This window comes from Agelaius phoeniceus, chromosome 3 (assembly GCF_051311805.1).
Source record: "Agelaius phoeniceus isolate bAgePho1 chromosome 3, bAgePho1.hap1, whole genome shotgun sequence".
NCBI lineage: Eukaryota > Metazoa > Chordata > Aves > Passeriformes > Icteridae > Agelaius > Agelaius phoeniceus.
Window position 1 is genome coordinate 15,472,996 of NC_135267.1, and position 18,996 is coordinate 15,491,991.

Sequence of the window (18,996 nt, forward strand, 5' to 3'; positions counted from 1 at the left end):
CAGTTTCTTTATTATTGTGTTGCTTCTGTGAGAAGATGATTAACTGATGTATTTCTTTATGACAGAAAAAGTGTAAGAATTTACATACATAATCAAACTGTCCTGTCTCAAAGTAACAAGCATCTCTGCATAAGCTCTTTTACAATGGCAAACAAAATATGAACTAGTTTAAAATAATTCTATTTTTTGCAGACTGATGTGACCTAATTATCTCACATTTTACATAAACTAAAACCATATAGAAAAATACTAGAGCTCACCTTATAGACTGGAAGATCACTCTAAGTCTGAGTGGTGGCATATCCTAGAGAGGGTGGTAATGGTAGGTCCAGAACTCAGGGCTGTGGAGAGTTCCAACCTGAGGCTGTCCTTCAGAAGCAAGTGATTTATTGCAAATGATGTTGAGCACTCTCAATTCCCTGAACACCATTTAAAAGGTACAGTACTTCCCTAAGGCTCCAAAAATCTGAAAATCAAGATAAAGTTGGGTAGACATATTCAATAAAGAAGATAAAATTAGTTGTCACATTAATATTTTTGCTTAAATGACCTAAGTAGCTTCACATAGCATCTCTGTGACACAGGGTTATAGTTCTGATGACAGAAGACTCTTGGAAGACATTACCTTCCAAATTCTGCATGCTATGAGATAATGCAGTTACAAAACAGAAAGGAATTTTCTATACAGCTTTAACACATTCCTGTTCTCTGCAAAGCACATGTAGAATGGGACTGCCTGACCTGCTTAGGGTCTCTAAAATGCTGAGTGTGAACAACAGAGCAAAAAAGAGGCAAAGGAACAAACTAAACACTGGTATTTACTTCTTGGTTTGGTTTTGGGTTTTTTTTTTTTCATCGTTTTTTAGATACCTCATCTAAATTCTTAATTTTTATACTGCTACAAATATATCAGGTGCTGCCTCAATACCTTTTCTGTACCTGCAATCACCTACTTGAGATGAAGGCTCATAGTCCATGCACAGTAGTATGAGTGTGCTTTTGGCAATGTAATATAAAAAGGAGGTTTGTGGGGGTGAATTTTATGAACATCAACACTCATTATGCAGATATTGAAGCAGAGTAATTATATCCTTCCAGAGTAAATTAATTCTGAGTGCTGGTATGGATGAGAATGGGAACTTGTAAAAACAAGTTCAGTTGCAGTTGTGTTTTATTTCTTGATAATATTAACAAAATCAGGCCTATGAAAGACTAATTAAAATAAGTTCTTATTAGAATAAATGAATTGTGAGAGAATTTAAAGATTTAGGTTGAAGAGGGAGGAATGTTTAAAACACATTAGTTTCTCTCTTTAGCCAGCCAACATCCAGAGAGTGTTTTAGAGCATCTGGCTTAAGTACTCTGAATTATTTTCTGTAAGCAAAGATAACTCCTACCATGTGTGGGTACTCTAGGTACCTGTAGCAGTGAAAGTGGTTATTTGAAGCTAGGTAATGAATGTGCTCTGTATTTCCCCAAGTGTTTCACCAAGGTAATTTCACATAGAAGGAAAAAATTCTGATCAGTGGAGTAGGGGAATATAAACATCTTCTTACAGCTTCTACCAAGTTTACTGAGTTGGCAAACAACAACTTTGTGGATGTCTCATGATATTTCCAAAACAAACAGATTTTCATGAAAGAATCAGAAAATTATTTTTGGGTCACTCAGGGGAATTCCTTATATCCCAAGGAAGTTTATGATACAGGAAACCTCAATTTGTGAATTGTGTAGACCTTTCCTTAAACTTGGAAACATTTTTCTTTGATGAAAACTATTAGGTGGGTATAAACATCAGGCTTGCAAAATGAATAGTTCAAGTAAGCCAAGCACTGTGAAGTTAGTTAGCTATCAGTTACAGGTTAGTGAAATCCAAATTCAGGTCTTGTCATTTATAGATTCGATGTAGTCAGTGTCTGAGTCAAACTTTGTTAGGTTGCTGTTTTTTGGGTTTTTTTGTTTCAACCATTGAGTTTAAAATGGCTGAGTTATTTTTTTTTTATTCTTCTTGATTTCATTCTTAATTAAGGTCACTGAAAGAACAGATTTCTATATTTCTTTTATCCTCATTATTTAATGTGTTTTCTCCTTTATTAAATTTCTGAACTCTATTCAAAACTTTCATTTTTCTTGACAAAATTATGACTTTCGCAGTTGGCTGTGTCCTTTGCGGTAATAGTACCTCATAAATGTAACTAATTGTTTATTATGTTCCTGAGTTAAAATAAAACATTCAACACTGTTACATTGCCTGGGAAAGCCAAGGCTTGCACTTAACTTTAACCAGCATTTTACACAGTCAGGCACAGCTGATCATGACACCTGTAACTGGTGAAAATCAGATCCAAAAAGTCTTTGCATGATCTCAAGACAACAAAACCCACAACATTAGCAGGCTTTTACTTTGAGCAATTTGTCTACCCTCACACAAAACTGCTGATAGAGATGCTGCAACATAATATAATCCATTCCTGTGTTTTAGCCAAACTCAGCTGTTTGCCACTAAACACCCTCCAAATCACTGGGAATGTCTGCCAGTGGTTCAGTGGCTAAGAGCCTATTTGGGCACACAACCCTTTTACATTTCCACAGACATCCACTTGTATATTAGGCAAGACTGCAATTAAAAATATGAGCACTGGGAAAAGAAATCTGAGATAGGACCATTCTGGTGTTGCCTAATTTACTAATACAGACAGAGCTTTTGCTTGTTCTGCATATTTCTCCTGAATTCTTCACCATGCACCCCAAACATCTTTTTCTGGGTCTGACAGAAAAAAAGAATTATTATTTTTCTGAACTGTTCAGCATTTTGACCAAAATCCTCGGGTGACCACATATGCATCTTGGAAAATTTACAATCTTGAAAATTCATCATCTTGAAGAGGACACCAGATGTATTTACAGAACATCTTTATGGTAGATAATATGGCCAGCCCTGCCAAAAGTATATTTACAAGAAAAATGGAGGCATGGCAAATTATACTGTATAGCTTGTTCAGAACTCTATCTGTGAGAGCTATGAATGAGAACGATTCATTGAAGTAAGTCCAGATGAAGAATCTGGTATAAAGTGTTATTATACCAAAAAACTATTTGCTTTCTAGATCCCTAAACATATTCTTAGGGTTATTTTTGGTTGACTCTGTATTACAAAATCAGGTGCCTTATTTCCATTACTTTAGCTAAGCAGACTCCAAAGTAGAAAAAACTAAACGAACTACTCTGAATCTAAAATTATCCCCAAATTGGTATAAAATAAAACTTATGTTATTTATAAAACTGTCATTACTATAAACTTTAAAAATATGTAGGTTTTTAGGGTCCAGTCCAATGTGCTCAGCGCTATGGGGAGGACATTGGGCATTACCAGGTGTCTCAAGCCCTTATCAGTGTTTCAAGATGTCCTTGTTGCTCATCAAAGACAAACAGCATGAGAAACTTACCATGGCAACAGGTGACACAGCTATAGAGAAATAGGGCTTATAAAGGAATTTGATGAAGATAATAATAACAGGCTTCTTCAGTGTAAATCTGGTACATGTAGGGTTCCTATACACACACATTCTGCTGTGGCTTCATCCAATTGCCTGGTAAAGTCCAGCAGGCACCAAGTGATGACAGCACAACTGCACTGTGGACAAGGGAGTTCAGTTCTCAAAACAAATCCCAGCTCAGAATGTATCCCGTGCTTCATTTCCTGATGCAGCTTCTTAATCTCACCTGCTGCTCTGCCAATTGCACTTTATTGCATCACTTTGACCTGCTGAGAGACCTTAGCCAAATCATGCAGCCTCACTGTTTTTCTAATTCTCCATTATAAGGTAGAGATTGAAATAAATACCTGCTGCCTTTAGTAAGTATTTTGAGCTCAGTGCAACAATTTTCTTTTAAGCTCTGTAGGTGCTATTTCAGCATTTCAGGACTATGCAGCATTATTGGGATGCCCATAGCTCTTTCAAATGGGCGCCAGGTTCCCTAAAGCACGTATCCCACATGCCTCCACAGTCTAATGGGCAGCCCACTTTTGCCTCAGATCTGCAATCAAGTTCAGTGATACAAAAAGTATTGTGCCTCCTTCAGAAATTTGATAGTTGTCATGAAAATAAAGTGGTGACTACCATGAACAGATGAACTTGATTGCCAAGTTGAGATTTGAGCGAGCAACAGTGCCAAGCAAGTACCTTCAACTAAATATTTTTCCTGCATGTGGGAAAATTGGTTAGGATGACATGAAAAGTAAAATCTTGATATGGTACTGTATCTAAAGTACTCTTCCTGGATCAAAGTTATTTCACACTGGTGCTAAGCAGGACCTGGGCTGGAATGATGCAATCCAGTCCTTGAGAGCTAAGTGTTCTGTTTGAATTTAATTAAATTATAAAGCTGAATACAGATCACATTCTGAATTTCATCTTCCCTTTTCAGTCCTTGATGTCAGCAGGGATTTTTAGTATATGAAACCTGAGTAACATCTGCAGGATTAAGTTCTCCATCAGAAAGCTACTTTGCTTAACAGGAATTCAATGGAATACAATATTCCTGTCAGTTGTTTGCATCTTTACATCATGACTTCTAAACCAGATATTAAAAAGGTATTAAATACTCAAAATACCATACAGAATAATAAAAAGAACCCTATCAGTTTTAAATACTCAGAGAATGCCACACTAAATTCCTGTACTATTAGCAAATAGCAGCATTTCATTTGAATGACAGTGTCCTTGATTATCTTTTCAGCTAAAATAGGTATATGAAACATTATGTTCTTCTGGGAAGAAGAGAAAAAAAAGTGAAAAAATAAATAAAAAAGAAAGAAGCTGCATTGGCAAGACCTTTTCACTGAAATTTGCCACTGGTTGTACAGGATTGTTATAAGGTTCAGGAAGATATATAATGAATTATTAGCTGAGCAATGAATGTGGAGTTAAAAGTGAATACAGTAAATCATGATACAAAATACCTGCACAGGTTGTTCTGTGTACTGTGCAGAAGTAAAGAAAGCAGGCCCACCCAGAATTCTGAGTCACAGATGAGCAGCTCAGCAGTTTGCACCTCTGACTTGGTGGTGGTAACTCAGTGTGAAGGTCTTGTAGGGCAAGGGCGTGTGACAGAGGCATCCCCTGCTGTCCTGTGAGTGAGCCACCCCTCGTGAGCCAATGCATCCAGCACAGCAACAGCAGAGCCAAACAGGATAGAGGCAGCTATTCCCACACTGTATAATAATATTGTACAACAAGAAACTGTACCTCCATTAAATCAATAAACTATAGCAGCCACAGAAATAAACAAAAACCATCGGTTTCATAATTTATTCTACTCTTATCAGGGTACTGAGGCATTTCTATTTTCCTTGTACATCCAAATGTTGTGAAAAGATATTAGAAAGTTCTGTTTGTTTCCACATAGCAGCTTGAAAAGTTCTTAGGGCACATGCAGGATTAGATGATCAACTGCACATCTTTTTCTTTCATATTTATCTTTTTAATACGTGAATGATGACCTATACCATTACAGCATGGGTGTGATCTTCTTCCAATAAACCTTTCTTCTGATTTACATATTTGAAATATGTCTGCAATTGCATCTTCAACAAATCTTGCTATTCTCTGGTAAAGCATACTAAGTTTCAAAATTAACTCAATTATTCTAGGAAAGGAGGAGTTTATGTCTTTCAAGAACTACCCAACACAGCCTTTTAAAAGGATTTATATAAGAAAAAAAAGCTTTGAAACAGTGACATGTTTTTAGTAGAAGTTTATAAAACTGTATTTCTTATGCTTAAGTTGACAAAAATTGCTTCTCTTTGAGAACGAAGACTTTGTTCCAGATATGCACAATTTAGAGATATACTTCAACATGTTCTGCCAAGATGTAATAAAAATAACTTAGTCCACCAGAGACTGTGAAAGGACAGAAAATCTTTCCTGCACTCATACAGGCAGGCACAGTTCAGATTCCATGGTTTCAGAACATAAATACTGTACACAATGTCTCCACCAAAAGATACCAGCATTCTTCAGGAGCAAAGCTCATAAACTGTCTAATGGCTATGTAGATCAGCAAATCTTTCAGTAGGAATCATTTTCCCTAATGTTTCAAATGAATGTTAGCATCTGAATGCCAGGACCAGAAACAGAACCAACTGAAGGAAGAGGAAAGGCTTAATGATTTCAAAGCTTTCTGTCAGGTTCCAATGATGAACAGTAATGACTAGAAAAATTTAATTAGCTAAGAACAGAGTGGATGATGGTGATCATCTCTGCAGCCATAACTGGTTTGAGAAAGTTACCTGTGTGCCTGTTCTATCTCAGCAGACCAGTACAGTAAAATGGAAAATGTGACACTTTTTCTGATAACTCTTGGGTTTTAATAACTGACAGAAGTCATGGAGTGCATCTGAGTTTTTAATGGAGGACAAAAAACTTCAGAAGACATTAGCATTATTTTTCTGTTCAATATTCAAATGTTTTTCAGTTTTTCCATGAAAATTTTCAGTTTTTCCTTGTGATTTTACTTGTTAATTCGGGTTCTTTTTTACTTTGATTAATCTCCTGACAACAGAGGATGACATGAAATAATAACAAATATCATCTTTATTCTTCAGACATTAACTACAGCCAACCTTTCCAATTATAGCCTTTCTTTTTGTGTAAAAACTTTGTAATTTGTAAGTGAAATGATTTTTTTTTAATCCTACCTTGAAAAAAATGCATCTACAAATCAACTCAGTCCTCCTGATCCCTAAAAATCCATAGATTCTGATAGAGGGATAAATTGGTTCTTTGTCACTTAGGATTCATTTATAACCTATTCTGTGATTCTGAATTTATGAATATTTTCCCCAAACTGCTTTATCTTCTTGCAGTCTTGAGCCATTTACTGAAGTCCCACAACATTATAAAAGAATTCAGGTAATACTTATTAAAAAAAGCCAAACCTATTTCTTTAACATCTTTGCTAAGAAGTTGTTAGCAAACAGATTGTTTAAGGAGATTATAATTTTGCTTTGATCTGGTATTTCTTTCACGAAAGAAATTACAGAAGACAACAGGAGAGCAATTTTCTGTCAAAATTTGTAGCTATTTAAGAACTATTTAGGAAGAGTTTCTCAGTTGCCCTTTCATTTTACACAGTATTTTTCCATAAACAAAAGGAAATTTACCAGTTAGCTTTACAGAATATGAGTTATCCCTAGGAAGGCTGCATGGAGAACACTGATATCCAGTGCTGTCCCTACTTAACCTTTATCCAGTCTCGACTTGTTTCTGCATGTTAATGCAATACAATATGGAAAATGTTCTAGGGCTTCCTTTCCTTAATGGATCACAGGCTTCTTTCATTCACTGTCAAAGATTTTTTTCTCCAATGTTTAGCTAATTTGATGATTCTCCTTTACCTCCGTTTATAATTTTGTAGCTGCAATTTTTGAATCTTGCAGGACTTTGGACTTCTTAGAAAGACAGTTCACAAAACAACACTGCTACTGTCAAACATGAAGGAAATACATCATTATTGTAGACCAAACAGGTTTTTATTTCAACACAACACATTGGTTACTTGTTCTTGATTTTAACCTTCAGATAATAATCCTGGATGATATTTCATGAGGACTACCATAAATCCATATTGAAATAATAAGCCTTTCAACGGGTGCATTCATAGATGTTAATTATCCTGATCTAATGGTAACTTGGGGACTTTACTCAGCTCTTGCTATGCAGCTCAGTAGCTCAGTCCTGGCTGTGGTTTGGCAGGTCCCTGGCAATACAGACACAGCCCCTTCCATCCTGCCACGCTCACTCACAAGGTCTGCACACCCATTTCCTCAGAGCTACCACAGACACCGTGATGTGCTCCTCATGCCCTCTCTCCCCATCACTAACATCAGTGTCAGGCAGTTTGGAAGTCAACACATTTCTAAATAAAGTGGAGTAATTGTGGCTGGGCTATGGAAGGGGTGTGGAGTAAGGGGGTAGAGATCTCTTGGCTTTATGGCTGTAGCTCCATCACATTGAATGGAGGTTGAGAACCTCATTAAGCTACAAAACCATTGCCAATATCCTCTGTGGTGAGGTCAGGTACACTGTGCTTCCTGAGGCTCTTCATTTATTCATAGGAAGATTTAAGATCTTTGTTTAAACACTCTAAGATAAGCCAAATAGGAAGGAGTTATATGATGCTATTTCATTTTCTAATAAAAGTTGCTGCTCTAGAAATACCTATTTTTTTCAGTTAGAATGGCTCTTGAATACATGCAACAATGCTGCTAAACAAAATAGAATTTGTTGATTTAACTACTAAAGAAGTGGAAAAAAACTATATAGCACTACTGTCTTCTAAAGATCAAACTGTTCTATATATGAGGACAACACAGACAAACAAAAAAGTGTTAGAAATATTTGAACAAAAATTTTGCATTTTTAACTTCTCTTTTCCAGCGTTTCTCACTTATTTATTTTGGGATTTTATCTTGCTTTCTTCTTTGTATTACAAACAAAACTAAACTAATTGGTAAATGAGTTAAGCCAGACAAAATGTTTGGTTGGTGACAAGTGTCTTGGAGTGTTCTGTAGCATGAGTGAAATCTGGCGGTGCACATAAATTTTCAGGACCTCAGAACTGTGGTTGACCTGATGGTGGATGTGTGGAATGTGTCACAGCTTTTCATGGAAGACCTGAAGACAGCGGTTAATTAGAATAATCAGACTCTCTTGTTACTCTCTCAAAAATTAATAAATTTTATGTTTTTCTTAAGGCATAGTTGATTAACTGTAAGGCTTTTTCAGAAACAGTAGTGAAATATACTTTTAGTTAGCACTGAACAGCACATGCAGTCTTGGGTAATTTTTCACACTATTTTCCTGAAAATCAATAGAAAAAATGTTTGCATAAACAGTTGTTTGCTTGCACTGACTTAACCTACTTTTTCAAAATAATTCTTATGTAAGAATATTTCACAATCCATCATTTTACTGACATTTTCTGCCATTTTTTAAATTTAGACAATAATGGCTGCAAAGTAAATTTGGAGACAGGAATATTAAAGGACACTACTCTGCTATAAAGCTTTATTTATTGAAGTCCATCCTCAAGGAGTTCACAGTAGTTACCCTCACATAAAAATGTGATGCACAACTGAGAAATTAATTCTATCTACTTTGCCCTGGATCTCACTTACATCAGGTAAGACCTGCTCACAGCTTTGTGTTATTAATCATTTCAGCAAGGCATAGAAGAATTTCCTGGAATAGTTACATAGTATAATCTGTAATACATAATAATCTATAATCACAGTTATACCAGCATAAAACTATTTATAGCAATGGAAAGTATTTTTCTCTTCTGTAGAGATATATACTGACCAAAGCAAATTACTGTAACTACATGCAAGATGGAAGATTTTCCTACAGTGGTACACCCACACTGATGTGACTGTAATATGGAGACAAACCTTAATGCCATACTATATCACTTTGGTCTGTAGGGTGGTTGTAGCACATCAATAAAAACAATTTATAAAGATCTTGAGGCAACTCTTTGGAGAAGAAAATTAAACCCTTTATATCTTGTTATACAATACAATTTGTGGTTTGTAAGTAACTGTTGAATACCACCAAACCTGAAAATGTTACATCATCCAGACCACAGTCATGGGAAAAGATGCCAGAGTAATAAATCTGTTTAGGATTGTGTATTTGTGTGATCTTATGCAGTTAAGAATGATGACAAGAATTTGTACTTTCTGTATTGTGATTAGGTTCACACTTCTGAGTCCATGGACAAAGTTGTAACTGAGCTGAATTTTTTTTTTTCCAGCAATGACATTTCTCTTCAGTCAAAAATCTCAAATATAAACTGAAGTCTATTTAAGAACCTTTATGTTTAAATGTATATAACAGAGAAATATAAGTAATGACTCCATTCATGCCATTGCATAGTAATACCTAAATGTCCCTGCCATTCTGAAGAATAAAAAAGAAAAACAGAGCATAAAAATAAATAACAAACTTCCTGTCTCTATACAGATACAATTTTCATAGGAAGAAATGTAAAATATTTTCAGAAGCAAAGGCAATCTAGCGTTGCATTTTTCTTTGCTATGTGACTAGCCAAAATGTAGGCATGCTTTTAATAAACAGAAGCTCTGTTTTTAGCAAGAGCAGTTATAAAGTACACCATCTTAATATTTACTAAAAGGCTAGATGACAAGACTTTTTTTTATTAGAATGAAGAGTATCATAACACACATGTAAATGTTTTGATAGCCATTATACCATGATCACTATGCTGATATGCAGAAAAACATTGCTGGAAAGACATTTATTTTAAAACTGTAGCTGAATACATTTTGTGTGTTAGTAAAAACAAATGCAGAGATAAAACAGGAAATAGGAAAACCCCCTGAGATGCAGCAGAGCTTACCTGACCACTTCCCAGCAGATCTGCTGCTTAGCTGTCCAGTGCCTGTGAGTCCCTGAAATAGTGAGATAGAATAAACTCAATGTAACCATCATGTAGCCTACTAAATTCACTTTAACACTTCAAAGGACAAAACATACTCATCATAAACTATTCAAACAGAGCTAGCATGCAACTCCAGCTGCAAGAGATTTTGTTCACAAACTGAACAGCAATCGGCCTCTACTTTAGTTGCATCAAAAAAGTAAACCAATCACATTGACAAAAAGCCACTGTAAACAAAAAGACTGTACTGAAAGGATTAACAGTTTTGGCATCCCTACCATCAAGTCTTCTGTTCTTTTTTTTTTTCTTCATCAAAATTTAGGTTATATATTTGTTGTTAGCAAGAGTTGCATTACTATTATTGTTAATTTTAGTTCTGTTTATTACCTTGAGGGTTATATATTGTAGAATAATTTTGTTGTCACTAGTTAATGTTAATTAGTTGTTTTAATAGCCTATATACCTATTTGTTATCTTTTGGTAGGTTTACTTTTTTAACTATCAGTAACTTAATAACTGAGAATATTTTACATTACTGTTGCATACTCAAAATTACAGAGTTACTATTAGTGTTACCTGTTTAACGTTTAGTCATCCTTTGAGTCCTGCGACATATTTCCTTAACAATCATCAGCCATCAAGTCTGATAGTCTCAAAAGAAATATCAGCCCTCTAAACTGCCTTCAAGGGCGGTGATATTTAGCACTGAAAATTACAAATAAAGTTTTTGAAGTTGAGTACCAACAGCTGGGCAGTGACACTGATGATTTGTTTATCAAGACAAATTGTTATATACTACGAAAAATGCAGTCAACGCACTCTTCTGAGTGAAAACAAATAGGTGAATCTATGCAATGCTTACATGTTGAATGGGATATTTAATGTGCGGGGAAACTCAAAGGTTGAAGAACTAGCATTTAGACAGTCTAACAGTGGTAAGTGGTATTCTTACCTCTTTAAACTCCATTACATTCTCACGAGAGACATGCTAATACAAACAAGTCAATCAGAGTTTGTGTTTAGCAAGATCAAGCTTAAAGGATAGTTTAAAATCCATTTATTGTTCTAAAGCATTTTTTTCCATTAACATGTTATACATTAGTGGATACTAACCATGATTCATGTAACAGTTTAGTTTGTTAACTTTTATATTATTTAACAACCAGAAGTTATTAATACAACTTTTAAAGTCTTACACAAAAAATCTTAAAACAGGCTTGGGTTCATTTTTGTAATTTTTATATAAAAACATTTTAGGCATCTCTTGAAAAAGAAATAAAGCAGGCATTTAAAGCTAGAAAACAAGTAATTCCAAATTTAGTTTGTTACAAAAGGTTTCAGCTTTATTGACAAATTATGGCAAACATATTTGACAAAATTATGGTTTCCTATTTAGAGAAGCTTACACATGGAACTTTAAGTGATTTTTTTAAACAAATACAGGTTAAAACACTGAACAACTTCAGTTAGCTACATACATACAGTAGCTGCTTGTTTTCAACCCCATTAAAACAGCATTTAAAATTAAATTTACAAACTTAATATCGAGCATCTTAATCTAAACTAACATATATTAAAAAAGACAGGTTAAAACATCTTATCTACAGCTCGATTATTGTCTGGCTCAAAAAAAAAATCATATTACAGTCTTTCAGCAACCCTAAACAGAAACTCAGCCTTAACTAGTATGTAGAGAGACTCAAGAGCTGTAACAGTGTCATGCTTTTTAGATACACACAGCAATGAATACAACCAACAGAACATCATCTTTGAATAGTTTATAGACAATGTTTGCCAAAGGTTTTTTGTCTCTGTTTTTTTTAAGTCCGTGTTATAAAATAATACTAATGCCAATGTCACGCCAATGTTATAGGAAATACAAGTAGTACATAGGATAATAATGAGCAGTAATTCCTAGGATAGAAAAGAAATGGACTATTACTTGTCTTGTTGCTGTTTATGTGGAGACCACAGGCTATTAATTGTCTTTGAGATGAGGTCACAGATGAGGAGGGCCTTCAATATCTACCATAGGGGTGTTCCCTGTATCCCCCTCTGGCTGACCTTGGAGGTGGTGCCTTTAGGCTGGAACGGGTCGTGGCCCATTCTTCTTGTGCTAAAAACAGAAGAGAAAAACAAGGTTTGTAAATATCTAAAATTGAAAGAACAAAGGGATGCCACTGCTAATGGCTGTCAAAATTCTTGAGGGTTCTGGCTGAAAGCTTTAGAAAACGAAATAAGGATGGTGTTATTATCCACTTCTTTATCCTCCCACAAAAAAACTTACAGAAAACTAACCTACTTCTCTACACAGGAAACCTGTCCATCTTAGGAAGGAAAAAAAGCCTCACTCCTTCACTTTCAGCAGAGAATGAATAACTACTGTGTTGGCGGTACAGTCAGCTCTGGAAAAATCACTGCATCAGTCTGCCAGTTCAGAATTTATTTGATGTTTTGAGTTTCTAGTATTTAAGTTAAAGCTGAAATTTGAACAGCATTTAATGCAGTTGGTATGGTAACAAGATGAGGAGTTGAATCATGAAAAGATAAGAAAGATATGTTTGATTTTTAACTTCCATTTGAGACCAAAAGAAAGAAAATAATGGAAGAAAAATGTGTAGAAGTGAAGCTAGAGGAGATTTTACTTTGCTGTATCTTTAGAACACTTTTTCACATTTAGTGAATCAAATATGCTCAAGAAGAATAAGCTAAAAACTGTAAGTCTAGTTCAGTTTTTACATTCTGTCTACAAATCTTCTTATTCCTCCCTGACATGATATTTCTGGAATTTAAGCCTCCCAAAAGCACAATCAGTAAACTCCCTACAGTCCTGGTCCAGCAGTTGAACACAAAATCTGAATTGTCTCCTAAATCAGCCAGTGAGTCATCAAATGATTTCTGGTTTTGTCTTCCACTGACTTCAACTGATCATATTTAGAGTGATTAAAATGGAAATGCACAAGCTGCAGTGTATCCTATCATGCCAGAGTGCAGCATTGTTGTTATCTTGTTTTTGCTATTGTGGCCACTAAGAACATAAATAGCTGTCACGAGGCAAAAAAACCTAAATGGTTAAATCAGGTATCAAATACTCCTTTTGCAAAAATACATGACTATGAGAAATGAAAATATAAAACATAAAAACTCTGTTAAAATTCTGAAAGTTATTTCTTCTCTGCAAGATGTCTTCTCTGCAACTACTCTTCATTATGTCATTGCCTTGAGGTATGAGGGGAACAGCAGCTGTGGAGCTGAAGTGAGTTCAGGCAAGCATGAATGGAATGAGCATCTCTGGAAAAGATCTGGTAGCAGTCGATCTTGCTATGGAACAAGAAACCCTCCTACTGTGATTTTTGGTGCACTCCATTTATTTTCTTTCTCTTTGAGTCCTTCAGGATGTTCCCTTTTTGAAAATCAGGGGTTTTATGATCACATGAAACCAAAGTTTGCTGTGGAAAGCTACTGCCTAGAGGGTTGAAGAAGTGGCAGCCAATATGATATGGTTCTAAATCCTCAGGTCTCTCATTCCTACAGGGAATAAGTTTCTGTACAGTGAATTTAAAAATCCTGCCTCTGCAGTATATATCGTTACACCCTTTAAAAATGGCATTTTGGTGTAAATTTTTTCCAGCTTCAGTTACCCTTTGCTGAAGTGTTACTACATTTGCAGAGAGGCCTTGGGGACAAGAATGATTTATATGAAAAAGAAAGTTGTCCATTCATTTATTGAAATGAAAATGACTGAAGTAGTAAAAATATTCGTAGTACAACACAAAGACAAGCCAATTTCTTGTTCCTTTTTAGTCCCCTCACCATTGTCCAGATTGAAGCCCCTTCATATAAAGGTGAAATGTACAGTCTTTTTGGTAGTATTCATGCAGTAAAAAATGACTTTATATTAACAACTGGAGGAAACTCCTTTTCCTTGACTGTTCTTAAAGCAAATTGCTCCTGTGGCTGTACCAGCTTCTGATATGGAACAAAAAAAATGCATCATAATTTGTGGTACAAGCCTCTTATGCTTTTTTTTTCAGTAACATGGTGGACCTATTTCCTTGATTTCAAGCTTTAACACCATCATTGAAATAAGAAGTGACAGTTGACAGCTAACAGCTCCTGTTGATACTACATGAAAGACCCTACTGTATTAACAGGTGAATCCATAGCCAAAACAGATGTGGAAGTTCTGGGACTGCAGCCTTCAACTGGAAAACTCTGGTGTCTACCACACATGCAGCAGTAAAGGATTATATATTTACTGTGGAGAAAGCAAGATGATAGGGAGCAGCACTATCAGGAGTCTCTGACCCACACTGTGCCAGTACATTGCTAGATGCAGCCATACCAAACAGAAATCAGATTGCTAGTGGTTTTCTCCTAGAGGGGTTTTTAGTGAACCACAATGTACCTGCATGCTAGTCATTACAGGTTTGTTGACATGAAAGCTGCTCTTTCACGTCTTCCTTCCAGAACTCCAAGGTAATCTTTTTCTTTCAGCACCAAGGGAAGAAAGGAAGCTCCTGAGAATGGAAATCTCTATCTTTGGAAACAATCTTAAAAGGCTAGAGTCCTATTGACTACCTGAGCAGTCACACAGAGATTTAGGGAGCTCCTTGGGTAGCAGAAAGGGTGAGAGTTTGATTACCAGGCTGAGCTTCACTGTGACAACAGGAGAAAAGTGAGTGAGCCTGGTCTTTCTCTGAAAGACTGTGCCAAAAGGGGAAGGAAAGAGAGCCTGGACATATTTCATCTTTAGAAGGTGACATGTATTTCATCCTAAGAAAGTGACATGTCAATGAAATGGAAACTGAGAGACATTTCAGGTGAAGAGCAGTGGAGAGAGAAAGGTAATTGGGAGAACGGTGAGAGACTGCCCAAGAGCTGAAGAAAGTTGCAGGGTGGTTGTTGTGTTCTAACACTGATTCCTTTTCCTTTTTTCTCATTCCTGGGAAGAAAAAACCTGTGGAGTCTGACCTTCCCTTTCCCTTGGTGACATCCAGACTTTCATCCAGTCTTTCTGTTGTAGCAGACCACACTCATTCCCTGCCCTTTTCACTTCTGACTGTCTCCAGTGCTATCCGGTGTCAAAGACTGTAGTTAAAAAGAAATCCACACAAGCAGCTTAGTAACTGAGGGCAGAGGGTTCAGTTTTTTCAGGAATTTGGTGTTATTGCAACTTTGCCATTCGTATTTAAGGAGAAATATTTTATGCTTTGCTTTCAGAAACTAAAAATATAAGCTATTGTAGCATGATGGAAACGTAAGAGAGTTTATGGGTGAGGAATCTGAGAGTGCTTGGACTGAAGAATTGCTTTGGATGTGATAGTGTCACAGCTAATTTGCTAAGAAATGTGAAGACATGGGCACAGCCCTTTTTATTACACTGCATATGTCTTCCAAACTGCTATATGCTCCTGTGAATTGGTATTTGAAGCCCACCTTTAGGATATAAAATTAATTCTTATTATCGCAGGCAATCAGCACCCTTGGTTTATGCCTGATTGAATTTGCAGGTTAGTGTTTTTGCACTGCTTTCTATGGTTCAGATGGACTCTTATTTACTTTACTGTGTTCATTGAATTATAGAAATGATCCCAGTATTTATTACAGACATAACTGATACATTACTTGAGGGTGTCTTTAAAGATTATTTTTTGATCAACTGCTAGGAGTCTCTGTAGCTCTAATCTGTTTAAATACAGAATTTTAGTTTGGTTTTTTTTTCCTTACAGGACAGTCAGAATGTAAAAGATAATTTAATTTTTAACCTGAGAAATTTCTCTGAATATGGGATCAAAACAGTAACATTTATAGCGCAGAGATGCATATATATGAAGTTGTTTCTTTCTTACTATTTTACTTATGCATTATTGAGAGCACAGAAAAATTCAGTGGTCTTTCCTTGTGGTGATTATCATCACGTGCTAAATGTCTTTAAGTAAAGATTTGAGAAAATCACATATTTCTAACTCTTCATTCAGCAACCTTATAATGGAATTTTCCAGAATTGAATAAATGTCTTTCAAATATGCAAAGAGGAAAAAATTGCAATATTTAAAGGGCAGATCACAATAATGGATGAGTTAAAAATAAAAATATGTATGAATGGCATGTGATTTACATAGAAATATATTCTTTCCTTATTATTTTTTATTTATAGTCATTGCTTAGTCCTGGTACTAATCAAGACCTGATCACTTTTTCTTCCAAGTAACTTATTTAATATCTGAATATTGCCCACAATTACTGGGCACAGTTTTATGAATTTCTGATCAATTATTTTGGAGAGGTGGCCTGGAAAAGATTAGAAAGAGCTATTCTGATTAGATAGTTAAGATGTATATAACAGCAAGGAGTATAATGGTTTAATTTGATTTTTCATTTACCTTTTGGTGTTTTAGACACAGAAGTTGATTTTGATTCAGAATAAAACAGTTATCTTTTCTGTGAGAAAAAATATCTCTCACTGCATATGTGTGGAGAGGGCACACTGCACAGGAATTTGGATTATTAGTTCTACTCCTTGTTTTCTCAGTGATCTTGGACAATTGTTTAATATTTTGTAGTGTGGCTTCCTCACTGGTAGAATGAGACAGGAATAACTCCCTCCCTGGGGTGTTCTGAGATGTAATTAATTGTCTGAGCAGTAAGAGGAAAGATATAGATGATATAGATGTGCTGAGCAGAAGACCCAACAGAAACCAGACATAGCTTTAAAATGAGAACTCTTAGAATGCCTTTCTTTAGACAATTCAATTTGTGCTGTATTTCTAGTAAGCCTCCATAGAAAGATGGATGGAGACAAAATACTACTTGTAAATGGCTGGCAAATTTATCCTGCACAAGCTAATGACTGAAGCTCAACTAACTTTGACAAATCCAGTATTTCAGCCCAAGAATTCACACAGAAAAGGTAGCTGTGCTTTTCTTGTGTCATAATTGGACAGGTATATATTATTTTAGACAAAAATCCAAGAACAGATTTTTGGTTGCTTTTTTTTTTTTTTAAGAGAACCTGCATTTTTTTCACTCTTCTGGTCTCTTTTTGCTTATGTGCCAAGTTTTCAAAATACACAGAATTTTCTGACTTGACATCTATGCATTTTATTATTTTGTGAAAAGTCACTCTTTCGAATCATAAATGGTGCCTTTCTTATTTGAAATTTGGAGTTTTGAGAAGACAAGGAACGTTTTCAAAACACAGGCTCAAACCAATTAAGCTAGCTTATACCATTCTAAGTACCCTTTATTTTACTAGACCTGCAGTATGAAATACATACAGCTTAAAAACTAGAAATTAATGGAAAACCTTGTGGTTTAATGGTCTACTTGCTGAACAGGGCCATAGCTCTTCAAAAAACCCCAGTACTGCCCCTGTGCTCGACAGTACCTTCCCTTCAGGTGGGCTGACAATTTAAACTGTCTGGCTGCTCCAAATTTGTGTAAGGGTTTAGAGCTTCCCTGGCTTGGGAAAAAAATATTTCTTCAAGGCTTCAGCCACTTTTGTAGTGAACACCTGCCACAGAAAGGGAAGGAGCAGCATCAGAGTACACTGACAGCTAGCTTGGGAAACTGCAATGCCAGGAGGAATAAGTGTTGTTGTGAGGTGAGTGTGAACGTTACAGGGTAGAAGGAGTTTTATTTTTCACTTATTTTCAGTAGAAATTAATTTTCCATTACTTTATAGTCATGCAACATGAAACATGCAGTGATATACCCCATCTGGAATTAAATAGATGCACATCAGTATTACAGGACTTTTGTCTTAGATTCTCCAACTCTATAGTTCCCATGGTGCAAGACAGTGAAATTACCATTTGAAATATTACATAGGAAAGTTTTGTATGATTTACTTATTCTGTCACAGAAAATGATTTATAATTCAGAAGTAATAGAGGAAGCACAATAAGCTGCTATAAATTAAAACCAGTCTTGTGCTACATGCAGAATACTTTTTTCATTTTCGTAGCATAACTGGACTACAAAAGTTTTAGGAGATACAGACAGTTAAAAGAATGTGATGAGTTTAAATATGGGACTTTCAAAAGAATTATAGTCTAATTAAAACATTGATTTGACAAAACAGCAATAACTCTAGTATCATCCCCACATTAGTCATCATAGCTGAATTCAAAATGTGCTCCTTTCCCTGCAAACTTTCAAAATCATGCTCTTAGGAAAATCATAAATCTCCTCTGAGGGAATGAATGCCACTTGAGATACAGCTAAAGTGATTCCTCTAGTAAAAGAATTGTTAAAATTTTGCAGAAAATCAAGAAAATGCTTTTGTCAGTTCATTCTGTCCCACAGGAGGAATGCTGCTATCAGTAAGTATAGGAATGATTGAAATAGAAGATTAAAGGAGGGCAATTTATTTGGTGTATCTTCTGTCCATATGCAGTAGAAATCTTCAGTGCCTTCTGTTTCCAGTGGAATAAAAAAACTGAGTGCTGAACAGGAAGACTCAGAATCACTTCTGAGTTCCCAGGGCTGGGAACTGAGCATCTTCCTCATGCTCAGCAAGACACC

The 18,996-nt window shown here is 35.6% G+C and overlaps 1 protein-coding gene across 9 annotated transcripts in view; it reads right to left on the reverse strand.

Annotated features, from left to right (window-relative positions):
• The window catches only part of KHDRBS2 (KH RNA binding domain containing, signal transduction associated 2), a 340,503-nt gene that overhangs the window by 19,550 nt on the left and 301,957 nt on the right, over positions 1 to 18,996 (reverse strand). For 7 of the 9 annotated variants that reach the window (XR_013181235.1, XR_013181233.1, XR_013181232.1 and 4 more), the window contains exons 9-11: positions 12,410 to 12,583; positions 10,426 to 10,477; positions 261 to 466 (exon numbers count right to left, since the gene is read on the reverse strand). Coding sequence is in view for 1 of the 9 variants with exons in the window: in XM_054629453.2 (XP_054485428.1) it covers positions 12,486 to 12,583 (98 nt within the window). In the remaining 8 variants the exon portion in view is untranslated. Of the gene's footprint in view, positions 1 to 260; positions 467 to 10,425; positions 10,478 to 11,507; positions 12,584 to 18,996 lie in introns of those variants that run through there. The other 2 variants (XR_013181236.1, XM_054629453.2) reach the window with 2 other exon arrangements.